Source organism: Gobio gobio, assembly GCF_949357685.1.
Source record: "Gobio gobio genome assembly, chromosome: 18".
In the NCBI taxonomy this organism is placed as follows: domain Eukaryota; kingdom Metazoa; phylum Chordata; class Actinopteri; order Cypriniformes; family Gobionidae; genus Gobio; species Gobio gobio.
Genome location: NC_137111.1, coordinates 45,717,839 through 45,733,488, shown reverse-complemented (window position 1 = coordinate 45,733,488; position 15,650 = coordinate 45,717,839). Strand labels below are relative to the sequence as shown.

General features: G+C 40.2%; 1 protein-coding gene across 1 annotated transcript in view; it reads left to right on the top strand.

The window, feature by feature from the left end:
• Nucleotides 1-4,529: 4,529 nt before the first annotated feature.
• The window catches only part of fbxo11a (F-box protein 11a), a 64,158-nt gene continuing 53,037 nt past the window's right edge, over nucleotides 4,530-15,650 (top strand). Inside the window, exon 1 of the mRNA XM_079843591.1 lies at nucleotides 4,530-4,855. Within this exon, the coding sequence (XP_079699717.1) occupies nucleotides 4,768-4,855 (88 nt within the window). The 5' untranslated portion in view covers nucleotides 4,530-4,767. The remainder of the gene's footprint in view (nucleotides 4,856-15,650) is intronic.

The window sequence follows — 15,650 nt, the reverse complement described above, 5'->3', positions numbered from 1 at the left end:
CAGTCCAGCAATCAGTTAATATGAGGGATTTCAAACACATTGTGCATGACAAAGTTTTGAATTACTGCATCCTCCAGACATCAACAATGAATCTCAACAATGGTGACAATCAACAAAAAGCTTCATGCTGCAATGCATGCTGGGTGCCAGCGTAGTACAAAACTCCCAGCAAGAATACGCAACTGAACTGTCCTATTATTTTCTTCAATTCCTACTATTTGCTTTCTTGTGACTTGTTAGCTTGTTTTGTGATGTTCAGAGCTGATCTGTTTATCTGAATGTTCTGTTGATTGTCTCCATTGTTGATGTTTGTATGTTGGTCATGTGTCTCAAAGACTTTCTGTTCACCTTTTCATATACTGATGCTTTACATTTGTCACAGCAGCTTTATTAACAGTTTAGAAACATCTCAAACTTTGAGTAAATCATCAAGATCTGGTTCCACAGACAGGGTTTAGATTAAGCCAGGATTAGGCCTTAGTCCAATTAGGACATTTAAGTAGCTTTTATAAACATGCCTTAGAAAAAACATTACTGGTGCATCTTGAGACAAAACAAAATATGTCAGTGGAAGTTACTTTCAGTTAAAACATGCATTTGAGTCTATAAGCCTTATCTATAAGTCTATAAGTCTGTGAAACCAGGCACAAATTACATAAAAAACATAATTCAAATGTCATAAACATTCAACTCCTGCAGATTTGTTTCCCCTTCAATCTCTTTCTATAACAACATACAATTGCCTTTAAAGGTGCACTATGTAACTTTTCCCTCCACTGGAGGTCGCCTCTTCAAAACCAAGGCGTAGTTTGATGACAATCTCACAGCCGGTGGGAAAGAATCAGGATAGGACTCGGGCAGAAATCATGTTGATGTGTTTATTAACGTTACTGTAGTGAAGCAGAGCAGGAGCGAGTGTTGTGGAGCTGAGGAACCGCTGGAGCGATTGTTAATTAGATGAACGCAACACACACCTCGCGAGTAGCGGGACTTTTATTATGACACAGTCGCCGGCGCCACTTCCGCTTTTCCGGTCATGAGTGTGAGGTAACGCAGCTCTGATGATCATATTAGACACATCTGAGTGTGTTAATGATGTTATGACTAGGGTTGGGTACCGAACTCGGTACTTTTAAGGGCACTGACTGAATTACGTCGGTATTACGAGTACCGATTCACATTAAATCAATCGTACCTGAGAACGCATATTGTGAATATTAAACCGCAAAAAGACCATTTAAACACGAATCATGCATGTCTCTGTGCGAATGAATGCGTAGACGCACTGTTTACAGTCTATGGGTTTACCTCACACACACTCTCACTCAGATCCTCTCATATGAGGACATGAACGCACGAACGTCATCTCCAGAGCCACTGAGTCACTTCATGAGCATTTTACCGTTTCATTAAACACAGAGAAACTCAAATTCACGGCAAACCGTCAAAATAAAAGCTTGGCTAACTTGACAAATAAATTACTGTTGTACAGTAGAATTTAGATACGTCTCAATGTAATAATAATACTAACACTAATGTAATAATAATAAATTATCAAAACTTAATTTTTTTAATTTTTTAATTTTAATTTTTTATAAATTAAATTTTTTCTTCATGTCTTAATTTTAACCATACAAAGCTCAGTTGTGCAGCACTTTGTTTGACAAAAAAAGTTTAATTAAATTAAAAGATAAATTAAATTAATGTCTTATGTCTTCATTTGATAAGCCTACCATAAAATACATAACACATAATTTGTGGGAAATCTTTTCACAGAAATTAAATTAAAAAGAAAAAATTATAATATGGTTGTTTTTCTTAATTAAATGAAGTAGCCTACCTAGTTGCCTACTATTTACTAGTAAATATTACACACTCTAAACAAAAAGGTTCTACATGGCACCAAAAATGGTTATTGGCTCGTAATCATAGGGGAACCTTTTTTAGTGCTATATACCACCAATTTTGGTGCTTCAGAGGTTCTTCACCGGTTCTTTAACAAAGGTGCTATATAGCACCTCTGAAGAATCGCTGAAGAACCACTGAAGCACCAAAATTGGTGCTATATAGCACTAAAAAAGGTGTAGTAATCAAACATCACAGACAATGGCAGACAGCGACCAGGGCAGCTCTGGCATAATGTAAATAACACTTTTATAAATGACTTATAGGTTCTTTACAGTAATTTATGTAAACATCCCAAAAGTACCGAAAAAAAGTACCGTTGGGTACCGAATTTCAGGTACCGGTACCGATACCGGTTAAAATGTGAACGGTACGCAACCCTAGTTATGATGTTACTCTGTGCGTTCTCTCAGCGGCTGCTATGACACTTGTTCACACTGCAGTGAGAGTAAACCGTTTCTGCAGAATAAAACCAGAAACCGAAGGGAACGCAGATATGATGTCATCGACAGGCCACGCCCGCACACGTCCCAGTTTCTCGGTTAAAATAGTAATTTCTCACGATTTACAAATAGTTACAGTTGGGATATTGTAAGTACTCTACTGAACAAAATATATAACACTGGCCTTGTGGTTTTTGGATATTTTACAGAAAAAATGTTAATGCATCTTTAATAAAACACTATTGCAATTGTTGAAAGATAATTAGTTTAAGCCAAGGGTCAAGAGCCTAACTAAAACAAACATTGATCACCATCATGGTGACTTCAAATGCAACATTTTCAATAAACCATCAACATTATCTCTAAACCAATAAATTATTGATGAGAACTTTTGTAGATGTACACTCTAAAAAAAAAGTCTCGTAATCATAAGGGAACCTTTTTTAGTGCTATATAGCACCAATTTTGGTGCTTCAGTGGTTCTTCAGAGGTGCTATATAGCACCTTAGTCAAAGAACCGGTGAAGAACCTCTGAAGAACCGGTGAAGAACCTCTGAAGAACTGCTGAAGAACCACTGAAGCACCAAAAATGGTGCTATATAGCACTTAAAAAGGTTCCCCTATGATTACGAGCCAAGAACTATTTTTGGTGCCATATAGAACCTTTTTTTTTTTAGAGTGTATGATATAAATTCATTTTAACTGGTTTGTTATAAGTGAAGCTGGTAATGCTGTATTTGGAGTCGTTTAATCAGATGTTCTTTTATTCGCAGTTGATTTCATCTGAGGCTGTGGCTGAAAGTCAGTTGTGGTTGTTTCTGCTCGTCTCTTTTTGTGCTCTCTTCTTTCCTTCGGTAATTCAGCTTGTTGACAGGCTTATTAAGGCTAAGATTACTCTATATATTATATACAGATGTACATTTCACGTGTGTCAGGTGTGGACCAGATCTGGGTCGACACAATGTTGCTATCTGCCCGTAAGCCGAAGTTTGGTTTCTACTATCTAGACTAGGCGTACGATGCTTTTGGGAAATGCAACCCAAAATGAGAACCACACTCTTCTTCATTATCTTGTCATAAAAAATGACCTTCCAACCAACTGCAATTTGTTAAAATCAAACAAAAACATGCTTGTCTTTATACTGTTTTCATCAAAAATGGTAAAAACCTCCATTTTAGGTGATTCTGTACAAAAACAGCATCTCAGATTATTTTAGGCTACACTCTTAAAAAAAAGAGGCTCGTAATCATAGGGGAACCTTTTTTAGTGCTATATAGCACCAATTTTGGTGCTTCAGTGGTTCTTCAGCGGTTCTTCAGAGGTTCTGCACCGGTTCTTTGACTAAGATGCTTTATAGCACCTCTGAAGAACCGCTGAAGAACAAGGTTGCCCTATGATTACGAGCCAAGAACCATTTTTGGTGCCATATAGAACCTTTTTTTTTAGAGTATATATGCACTCAATATGAAAGTCTAAAGATCTTTAAAAAATGATTAATCTAAAGACTTTCTAAATGACTGAAACTAGATTTGTTGACAATCATAAATATATGAAGATGCACCTCATGACGTTACATTGTTTACTAACAAACTAGCCTAACTTTTTAATGCTTATATAAATATATAGTTATTATCATATATCATACTACAATTTTATACATCAAAGTACTATGCCTTTATAATTATTTTACCATGTTTCTGTCACATAACAAATTATACTATGGCACTACCATGATTTTTTGGATTACTGTGGTATAGGCCTGTACCATAATGTTATTCTTTGGTACACTGATGTAGGAGTCATGGTGTAGCCCAGGGGTGTCCAATCCTGCTCCTGGAGGGCCACTGTCCAGCAGAGTTTAGCTCCAACCCCAATTAAACACACCTGTACCTGCTAATCAAGGTCTTATTAGGCATATTAGAAACTTCCAGACAGGTGTTGAGGCAAGTAAGAGCTAAACTCTGCAGGGCAGTGGCCCTCCAGGACCGACTTTGGACAGCCCTGGTGTAGCCTATATATTTATTGCTATCATGGCACATTGGTGGAACCATGGTACTGAATGCTTACCATGTTCATGTAGGTTACTATTATTCACTATAGTATACACACTATGGTGATGAGACATACTTCTTGTAAGGGGGAAATCTACTGTGATTGGTGGTGTGCTCCGCCATGTGGTTGAATATGGGAGTGTGTGCGAGTGTGTGTGTAAATGGCTCCTCCTGCCACTGAAAATCGAAATCGGAGCTCTCGGACTGGAGCGCCTGGACAGTAAAGCTTTTTCTCCGGAGCCCAGACCAAGCAGATTCTAAGTGCAATGCACTTTAGGCTTTTATTTACATTTCCCGAGCGCAGCACAGTGTAAGGATACAGAGGAAAGGGCTGCAGCGGTGTGTGTTTTAACCAGAAACCCGTCAAATGAACTCCGTCAGAGCGACTAACCGCAGACCCCGGCGAGTGTCGAGGCCGCGCCCGGTACCGCCGGACAGAAACAACGCAGAAAGGGGTGAATATATCTCTAACAAACACCAACATGGGCTTGATTCACTCCAGTCCCTCGTCCTTTAGAAGGCTTGTGTAGATTCCTGCAGCATTCGTGCGGTGATTGTTGTATTGTGAGGTTATTTGTGTTAATGTTCATTCGTCAGGAAACACCGAGGCTTCTGATCCCTCCGCAGGCCGCGCTTTGTTTAACGGGGCTTGATTTGCTCCCATGTCTACTATAAAGCTAATCTAACGTGTACATTTTGACAATGCGTATTTCAGAATGAACTAGTCGTGATTTAAAATCTGACATGAGGCCGAATGGTGGCACTGACGTTTATAAATTTGTGAGAAATGGCAGCGGTCAGTTGTTTTACAGCCCTGTGATGGTTAGCATCTGCTGTTAGCAGCATAACAGCTAAGGCAACAAAATACATCACAAACCTGAGTAAACACCACTATCACAACCATTATTTTTTAGATTACAACTTAAACACTTTATTTTTGGGCATTTGCAGTGAATACACTTAGCATAACCAGAAGTACCGTGATAATACCATGTTTTTACCTTGGTATTTTTTATTTATCATGTAAATATCGTTGTACATGAATATGCTTTCTTTCAGTACAGTAATATACACCCATGCACCATGGTTTTTGGACTTTTACCATGGTAATTTCCTTTATAAAGATGTACTGTGGCTGTACCATTGATAATAACATTGTATTTTGATATATTGCAATGCAATTTGTGTCATATGGATTCTCAGGGTTGCACCATGGTACATGTACAAGAAACGTTTGTATTACCACATCAGGTCAAATATTGACTATATTATGTTGGATATGTTCTATGGAAGAAGCGTGGTACTCTCATGTAAATATCATGGTAATTATTAAGAGTAACATGGTATACCGTCAAAGCACAATGATTCCATACGCAATTTGTAAGGTGTATGATCAACACTGCTGCCAGGTTTTGTTTTGGGTATTAGCATGGTAATTTGTTTTCGGTCATGGTTTAACCATGGTATTCTTTGAAGTATGTAAGCTATGAGTACTATAGTATACACACATTATACTCTAATGTACTTCCAAATGCACCATAGTAAAAGTCATGGGATTACGTTTTTTGCAAGGGCTTCCTGTTGACTTTTTGCCTTGGTTTAATTGGTCAGCTGTGCTGGATGCTGTAAACTTGATGCCCTCGTTGACTTGTTTATTGTTGTTGGGGGTTGATTGGCTTGTTGTAATGACGAGTTAAGTTGACCCGCACGCCTCTGGTGTTGATAGTTGGGTCTTGAACCTGATGAACAGTGTTGTGTTGGTCCTGATCCGGTTGATTGATTGGTTATGAAAGATTAAGTGCCAGGTTGTTTGACCATCCAAATGTTTTGAAAGTTTGTCCAAACTCTGATGCACCTCTAGTCCTTTTGGCCACCCAGTCCAACAGCTGTAATAGTTTGGTAATTTGCTATGCAAATCTAACAGCAGGACACCTTGTTTGGGATTCAGGCAATCAAACTGGTTGTACTAACCACATCTTAACTTCTAATTAGAGTGTTGTCATGGGACTCGAGTGAGACTGAAATTGAGGGATGGTTTCAGCACATAGAGCAGCTCTGGGTATGTAAATGAATGGCTGCTGTCAGCTTATGGCAATGTTCTGTAATCAAGGTTGAGAGACAGGTGTTGCATTGAAAACATGCTTTAATCGGCCGCAGTTGTTGAGTTGGACACAAGCTACATTTTTAAGATGGGAATGTCATTTCATCTCTACGATAAAAGACAGTTGTCTTATGTTTTCCCATTTATTCAAGTATGCATTAGCAGATTCTTCTTACAAAATGTGGCAACTTATTGCGATTTTGACATTATTACATTGCGTTGGGGTGTCACGGTACCAAAATTTCAGTATTCGGTATTAATATTACATTTTGCAGTTCTTGGTACCAATTTCGGGACTCTTATAAAAGCTGTTGAATGAAGTACTTTAAAATTGTCTCGTTCAATCATCAGTTTCTGATTCAGTCGTGCATTTAAATGCAGTTGTCAATCCAGGAACTTTGCAGTGTACTTAGTAGCATGAAAAACTAAACTTGTATTCAGATTGTGAATGTGAATTAGGGGTGGGAGTCACCTGAGGCGATAATATCGCGATACTTAAACCATGATACGATATTGCAATTTTAAAAATGCGATATGCGGAGTATTGCATTAATATTAATACAGCTGTTTTGAGTGGCCGTGCGCATTTTACTTTCACTTTAGAATTGGCGCCAATTCGGGGGCGGCAGTTGCTTGAATGGTGGGTTTGTTGTTATTCTTATTGAAAAACACAACAACAAAACGGTGCAATGACAAAATAGGTGCTTAACTAACTGGAAATGCTACATTTGGATGATCATAAACAAGGTCGGAAATTAACGGGGGCTTGGGGCAAAAATGCCACCAAAAATGTATAAAAAGACAAAATAAAGCCCCTGTATAAGATCTTGATTTTAGTGTTTATCGTACATGATGTATAGTTAAAGCTGCAGTCTGTAACTTTTTTTTGTTCAAAATGTATATAATGAGCGAGTAAATCATGAACCCATTTTCCAAACCGTGTTTTTGTCTTATCCTGAATCACTACGGTACAGGAACTAGTGATGGCTCTACAACAATTTTGGCTTCGGTACGGTGCCACAATCTAATACCTGAGTACCGATATTAAATCGATACCGCACAGGATCTGAATTTGGCGCGGGTATTGCGCATAATTTTACTCACTCTCGCAAATTTGGAGTTTAAATAGCGGGAAATTAATACAAATGTTTATTATCAAATGAATCAACAAAGGTTATCACATCAAATAAGTCATTTGAAAACGCTCTTGTGAAAAGTATTTTAAGCATTACTTCCCTAGCTCTCAAAATGAGCAAATTGCTTCTGTCTTTAAAAGACATCGCACATGCACTATAAAAGCAATCTGTGTGCTCCGATTCAACACTTTAGTTTTCGTTTCGGGACAGCTGATGGAAATCACTGCCCACGTCTTTTGAAACCGTGCCAATTTGAAACATGTTCGCCAATTTGAACATGCGAGCGATTTTTATAGTATTTCGTAATGCATGTGATGGGAGCTCTTTAAGAGAGTTTTCTTTGCGCTCATACCAACAACAAACACACAAGCCTAAAGAGCTCGCACAATCCAAATTAAGTTGTTTTTCCTTAGTCAAATACACACAAAATGATGTCAATGTCCATCATTAGTGAGTAGTCACAAACACAGCCGTTTGTCTTACGCGAATGTAAATAGTGCAATAGTAGCCTATGCGTGCACATATTATGAAATCTACACATCATTGGTTGAAACGAACGCTGGAGATTTCATTATATTTAAACGATACGATCTTATATATGTGCGTTGATCAGTGTGAAAAGAAAATTAAATGTCTAATTAGATTGTTTGATTTATGCACTCACCTGTCGATCTCTTAATTTCTTACAAGTCAGGATGGGCAAGTGACAGATGCTTGGCAAGGTTTGATGGTTCTTCATCAGTTTTATAAGCAAAGTTCCAAATTTCACGTTTACTCCTGTCTTTATTCATTAGTTTTGGGCGTGTTGAGTGAGATTCAACTGATGTTTTCATTTAGTTCTATGTTGCCACATTTGCCGGTTTCACGTCAGTTTGGGTAGCGCGCTGCCACATAGTGGTGAACTTCGGAACAGCAGCATGTACCAAAATGAGCAAAATCATGATATCGTACCGTTTGAAACAATATATATATATATACTGGTATTTTACCAGTACCGGTATACCGCGCATCCCTAACAGGAACGCACTCAGAGTAAAGGCCGAGCTCAGTATTTTGACTGAATAATACGGTTTCTTTCCTGCAAAACCTTAGTATACCTCCTGAACACTTTCCATATAAGGCACACGTCTCACTGTATCATTGCATGATACTTTTGTAAAGTTTTCGCTGATCGCCATTCATTGCCATTATATGGAGGCAGGACTTTTTTTTTTTTTTTTTTTTTTTTTTGCTTTTGAGGTCCGAAAAAGATAGAAAGGCATTGGAACGACAGCAGGGTGAGTAAAAGATGGCTTTATTTGAATTTTAGGGTGAACTATTCTTTTAATTAGTTAACCTTGTTGTAAAGTGTTACCTAATAAATATATATATATATATATATAAAAGCTCTTATAATGGTTAAAATACCCCTGAAAATTAAATTAATTTAAAGAGGCAAATATAACCCTGTAATGAGAGTTATTGATCAGAAAGTGAGCTAATTTGTTGTATTGCAGTGCGCAGCTGACAAATCAACACGTAACTAACACACAAACATGGACAAAGAGGTCCTCGTTCAGAAATATGCGAGAATGCGCTTCCGGCTCACACATCTCACTCACCTATCGCTGTTAGTTTTGTGAGCCAGCATTTTAACGTCATTAAGCATTTTAAAAATGTCCAACAACGGGGATTCCTGGAGTGTATGACGGCACAGTAACCCGTTACTGTCATTTATTTATCCTGTAAACAGGCTATACGGAACATCTTACAATTATATTCAATTACACGCTGTTATCCCTTTACAGTTGCTTCTCTCATAAAATATGCAAATTACATGTTGACTTTTAAACCTAAATTTAGCGCCCAACAGCAGATATTTCAGCTAAATTAATGTTTTTGCACTGAATATTAATTGTCTCCCTCTCTTCTTCTTTCTGTCTGTTTGACGCGCATCATGCGCGCCCCCGCTGGCACTCGTCCAGTGAAGTTTGAAGTTAACCACAGACTGTCAGGACGTGCTTTCATGCAAAATGGAAATTCTCACATGAATTAGTAGCATTTACAGATGAGGATATAACCACAGTTCTCTATATAGATCAGTGAATATATAACCTGTAAAATGAACGTTTTGCGCTGAGGATGCACACGCATCTGTCAAAGAGCATGGCAGGGTATGGTAAATGCTAATGCATTCACTTGAAGCTTAAAATAAAGAATTTCATGTTTTGGGCGCTTGGATCATGTATCTTTCCCACAGCAGCTCTCTCTGTTTCCTCCACTATTTTTAGATGCATTTTGTCCATAGAAAAGCGTTATTCAGTGCTGTACTGGTGGAAGTTTGTGGCAGACCTGACTAATCGATAATGAGAATCGTTGTCGATGATTTTCATTATTGATTATTATCAGCTGTACTAGTTGTTGCAGCCCTAAAGACAACGTCTATACAGCAATAAATAGTAAGTGCATTTTCTTAATTTCTCCAGAACCGATAGCATCAGAGCTTATCGATACTGTGGTCTTTCATAATTTAGCATTGGGGCTCATTTGATACCGGGTTTCGGTACTAAGGCTGAACGATTTTGGAAAATAATGTAATTGCTTTTTTTTTTTAACCAATATTTGCGATTTAATATGCAATTTATTTTTTAAGCGTTTTATCTTCTGTATTATATTTAACAAAGACAAACAATAAATCATTGTATGGTCGGCACTAGTGTTGTCACGATACTGGAATTTCTAACTTCGATACAATACCTAAAAAATGTATCGATTTTCGATACCACGGGGAAAAATACGCTTGGATGCTGTCAAGTAGATATTAGTAGATATAATTTAGTTTTTTGTCTGTCTATTGAAAGTCTAGGCAATTCAATTTCTTCAGAAGAGATCACTTTATATGATAAAGCTTTTAAGCTTTTTCTCATATATAAACGTTGATCAATTACCATTACAATTATCTCACAAATATTTGCTAACTAATTTTGTTGCAATAGCTTACATAAAGCACAAGGAAGCTTGATTTCAAATTGAATTTAAAAAGACGAGTAAATAGTAATAAAATAAGAACAAATAAACAAATTACAAACAATAGCACTAATAAATTAGACTGTAGGTCTAACAGTATTCAGGTAAGAAACTGAATTTAAAAACAAAACATAGTAATCAAATTTAAAATAACATTGGATAATCTTTATTGTAAAAAATTGAATGCAGGGAATGAGTAGATGTGCAATCCTGCCCGAAATTCAGACCGGTCACACCAACACTAAGACGCTGTCCGTGTTTAGAGGGTCAACCGGACTGAATGAGAGGAAGCGGGTGCAATTAGTAGATTTGGTTAGCATGTTGATTTACGGTGTGCGCCCCTAATATTTTCAGTTGGGGGCCACTGTGCTCATAGTGAAAAAAGTTAGTCTGGAGCCCAGGAATGACCAACAAAATATTAGATTGATTAAACATAAACTGTTCTGTTGCGTAGCGTGCCATGTGGATGCTTCCTCAGAGCTGACTGCTTTATTCTCGTGTGTTTTATTACGTTTTATCATATCGCAAATGCTATAAATTTTTTCAGCCCTATTCGGTACCCATCCCTAGTCCTAATTAGGGGTCGACCGATATGAGTTTTTCAGGACCGATACCGATTATTACAGATCAAGTAGACCGATAACCGATATTTTGAACCGATATATGTGTCAAGTGTAAAAATTTAAATTGATGTCAAAATTAAGAATAAAAAGGCCTCTGACAAAGCCTCCCTTTAAATTCTTTTACCATATCTTTTAATTGGAAGAACTGTTAATATTAACATAATTATTTTCTATAAATCTACATAGCCTAAAAACGGTGACTATTGCACATCAATGGATTAAATTAAAAACACACACACACACACACACACACACACACACACACATATATGTGTATGTATGATGTGTGTGTCATTTAATAATGTTGTAATATGCTATATTTAGCATTTTATTTGCTTTATTTATACCCCAAATCGCATGTAAATCACACAACCCGTAGTCTAATTGTGTTTCTTGATTATCTTTATTTTTTATGTGTAGAAACTTTTGTTTGACTGTTTATCACGGAGCTAAAAAACGTACTCGGTTACTTAACGTAACCTCGGTTCCCTGAGATAAGGGAAGGAGTACTGCGTCTTTAAGACGCTATGGGTAGGTTCTCCTACTCTCGAATATACTGAAGTAATTGTAAAATCACGCAGTGCTACTGCCCAGTCAAAACAGTGTCGAGACATCTCGCACGCTATTGGCTGGCCAGTGGGAACTGCATGAACCAATGGCAGAACAGCGTAATCTGAGCGAACCAATGGGCACAAAGCCCGCGAAGCTGAGCGCAAGAGCCCGCGAAAGGGGCATATAAAATACGCTGTAACTGTCAAAAACGTCAGGTTAAATCGACTGAAGCGACGATCACCCGAGTCAGCGCCATAGCACGGCCGTCTACGCAGTACTCCTTCCCTTATCTCAGGGAACCGAGGTTACGTTAAGTAACCGAGTACGTTCCCTTTCGAACGGTCAGTTCGTACTGCGTCTTTAAGACGCTATGGGAGCCTATTTAATCCCGCCGTGCTATGATAAGCGCAGTGACATGTACTCCCTCAAGTTTGAACACTTATTAGAAAGGGCTCAAGACTAGAGTTACTGACACATCATTTATATTAATAATATATATGTACACACGTCTTATACTACTGGGCTCATAGAGGCCGGTAACTATAAGGAATGTGTAAGCATTGAAGCATATGAAGGCCCCAATGCCAACTTATGACGGGGACGGGCTTACAAGGCCGTCTGATATTCATTAGGCCGTCTTAGTATTTTTATACAGCGAAGACTTGTGCCTGCAGTGCAGGGACATCCAGACTGAAGAATCTGGTTAAAGTAGATGGTGAGGACCAACCTGCCGATCTACAAATGTCACCCATAGAAAACTCCACTAGACCACGCCCAAGAGGAGGCCATGCCTCTGGTGGAGTGAGCTTTGACACCTATGGGGCATTGGAGGCCCATAGTGTCATATGCTAACGCTATCGCGTCCACTAGCCATCTGGCTAGGTTTTGTTTGGTGACCGGAAGTTCCCTAGTTCGGTCACCAAAACTTACAAAGAGCTGCTCCGACTGTCTAAAGTGGGAGGACCGCTCAATATATGCTCTAAGCGACCTAACAGGGCCGAGCAGGTGTAACTGTCTCTCATCCTCCGAAGTGGGGAGGGCAGAGAGAGTGATTACCTGTGCTTTGAACGGTGTTGAAAGCACTTTAGGTACATAACCATGCCCTGGTTTGAGGATGACTTTGGAATCGCCTGGGCCAATTCTAAACATGACGCGTTCACAGATAACGCTTGAATGTCACTGACACGCTTAACAGATGCCAGTGCTAGTAGCAGGGCAGTTTTCAGCGAAAGTGGCTTTAATTCAGCCGTCTGCAGCGGCTCGAAGGGAGGTCTTTTTAGTGCTCTTAGGACCAATGAAGGTCCCAGGATGGCACCGTAGGAGGGAGAAGGGGGTTAAGCCTCCTGGCTCCTTTTAAGAATTTTATGACCATGGCGTGTCTGCGTACTGATTGGCCAGCTATAGGCGTATGAGATGCGGCGATAGCTGCCGTGTAGACTTTGAGTGTGGATGGAGTGTGTCCTGCATCCAACATCTCTTATAGAAAAACAAGAATTTGTGATATCTCGCATGGCACTGGGTTATAGTTCCTGAATGAACACCAGTCAGAGAACACTGACCATTTAAGGGCATAGAGACGTCTAGTAGACGGAGCTCTAGCTTCACTGATGGTGCTCAAGACACTCACTGGGAGGTTCTTGAGCCCCCCTTGAGTTGCCAAACATGTAACGCCCACAATTTTGGGGTGGGGGTGCCGGATTGTCCCGTTCGCCTCAGAAAGGAGATCTTTCCTTAGGGGAACTGGCCATGGGGCTGCTGATAGTAACTGAATCAACTCGGGAAACCTGATGTGGGTTCGCCAGAGTGGAGCTACTAGCAGGACTGTGCTCGCATTCCCTGATCCTTTTTTTTTTTTAAATCTGGGGAATGAGCGGTACTGGTGGAAAAGCATAAAGTAGGCAGCTGGGCCATTTGTGGGCCAGCGCATCCTTGTTCTTTGAAAAATAGATTGGGCAATGACAGTTGTCTTCGGAGGCGAAGAGGTCGACCTCTGCCCTCCCAAAAACACTCCATATCATTTGAACCATTTAGGAATGGATGGCCCATTCCCCCGGGGACACGAGGCCCCTGGAGAGCATGTTTGCTCCCTGGTTCAGTCTGCCTGGCACATGCACTGCTTTTAGTGAATGTAATTTGCCTTTTGCCCATAGGAGGAGATGTCTGACCTGTTGGTTGAGCCATCTCGACCTGAGCCCGCCTTGGCGGTTTATGTAGGAGATCACAGTCGTGTTGTCCGTGCGGACTAGAACATGGTGACCTGAGAGACGTGGTAAAAAAGTCTTGAGGGCTAGCACTACTGCCAGCATTTCTAGGCAGTTTATGTGCAACCGTGACTCCGTGCTCGACCATGAGCCGAAGGCCGGTTCGCCCTCGTACAGAGCGCCCCAAACTGAGTTGGAGGTGTCCGTGGTGACCACCATCCGTCTGGAAACTGTTTCCAAGTGACCACGGGGCCAGGGATTTGACACAGCCGCGGCCCACTTTGATCCAAAGCTGGCCTGAATGCCACGCTTGGGAAGGAACCCGTGATTTCAGCCAGTACTGCAGGGGGCGCATGTGCTTCATACCCAGCGGAAGTACTGGAGAAGCTTTTGCCATTAGGCCTAGCATTCTCTGAAATTTTTTAGGGGTGTGTAGGTTCCCATTTTGAATGAACATGCAAGCTGCTGTGTAGTCAGAGCGCGTTCGTCCAATAGCCACGCCCTCATTTGGGCTGAGTCTAAAATCGTTCCCAGGAAGGAGGTTCTCTGCCTGGGAAGCAATAAGCTCTTGGCTGTATTTATTCTGAGACCCAGGCATTCTAGATGGCTGAGTAGCATAGATTTGTGAGATTTTATTTCTTCCTCTGACTGGGCCAGTATGAGCCAGTCGTCGAGGTAGTTCAGAATGCGCATTCCCGCTTATCTTAAGGGGGAGAGAGCTGCATCCATGCACTTCGTGAAAGGACAGGCCAAATGGCAGGACTGTGTACTGATAAGCCTTCCCGTCGAACGCGAATCTCAAAAACGGTCTGTGACGTGGGATAATTTGGATATGAGAGTAAGCATCTTTCTGATCCAATGAGAAAAAACCAGTCCATCGGGCAGATTTGCGCGATGATCTGTTTTAATGTCGGCATTCTGAAAAGCCTTTTGATAGAGCCTTGTTCAGGTGTCTGAGATCTAAGATGGGCCTGAGGCCGCCATCTTTTTTTTTTTTTTTTTTTTTTTTTTTTTTTTTTAACTCGCCTTTATGGCGGTAGAATGCAGGGGAGCACGCATTAAAGCGGACTCGTAGTTTACATTCATTGCATGAAAAACATTCAGAACAGTATTTTTCTCCCTGACCGGAACAAAAACGGGCCGAGGGGAGAGATGTGACACTGTGCGGACAGCACTTATGTGTAGCGGCACACACCTGTAGTGGGCGCATGCTCTACATATAGAGCGCTCTCGGCGTGAGCAGTAATCTGTTAGAACAGTGCTTATGTGCAAGGTGCATGTATTTTAGTAAAGTCATTGTTAAAACACAGCGTTGATGTGCAGGCGAGCGTGTTTGACAACAGGCTAGTTGACTGCAATATTTACATCTCCAGTCGCCTGAACCGAGGGGATTGAGAGAATGTAAAGTAAGTCTGTAGTGGTAATCCGGCCACTGCAGGACTTTTGAGTGGTTCTATAGCGCTGAATTAACAGTGCTTATATGCAGGGGTACACCCTATGTAGGGGACACACTGCCTGCAGTCATAACAGAGGAAAGAACTCTTAATTGTTTATTAGGATCACCAATAATACAGCGTTCTGTGTACAGGCGTGCATGTTTTATAACAGGCTCGTTTACTGAGAGAAGTGGT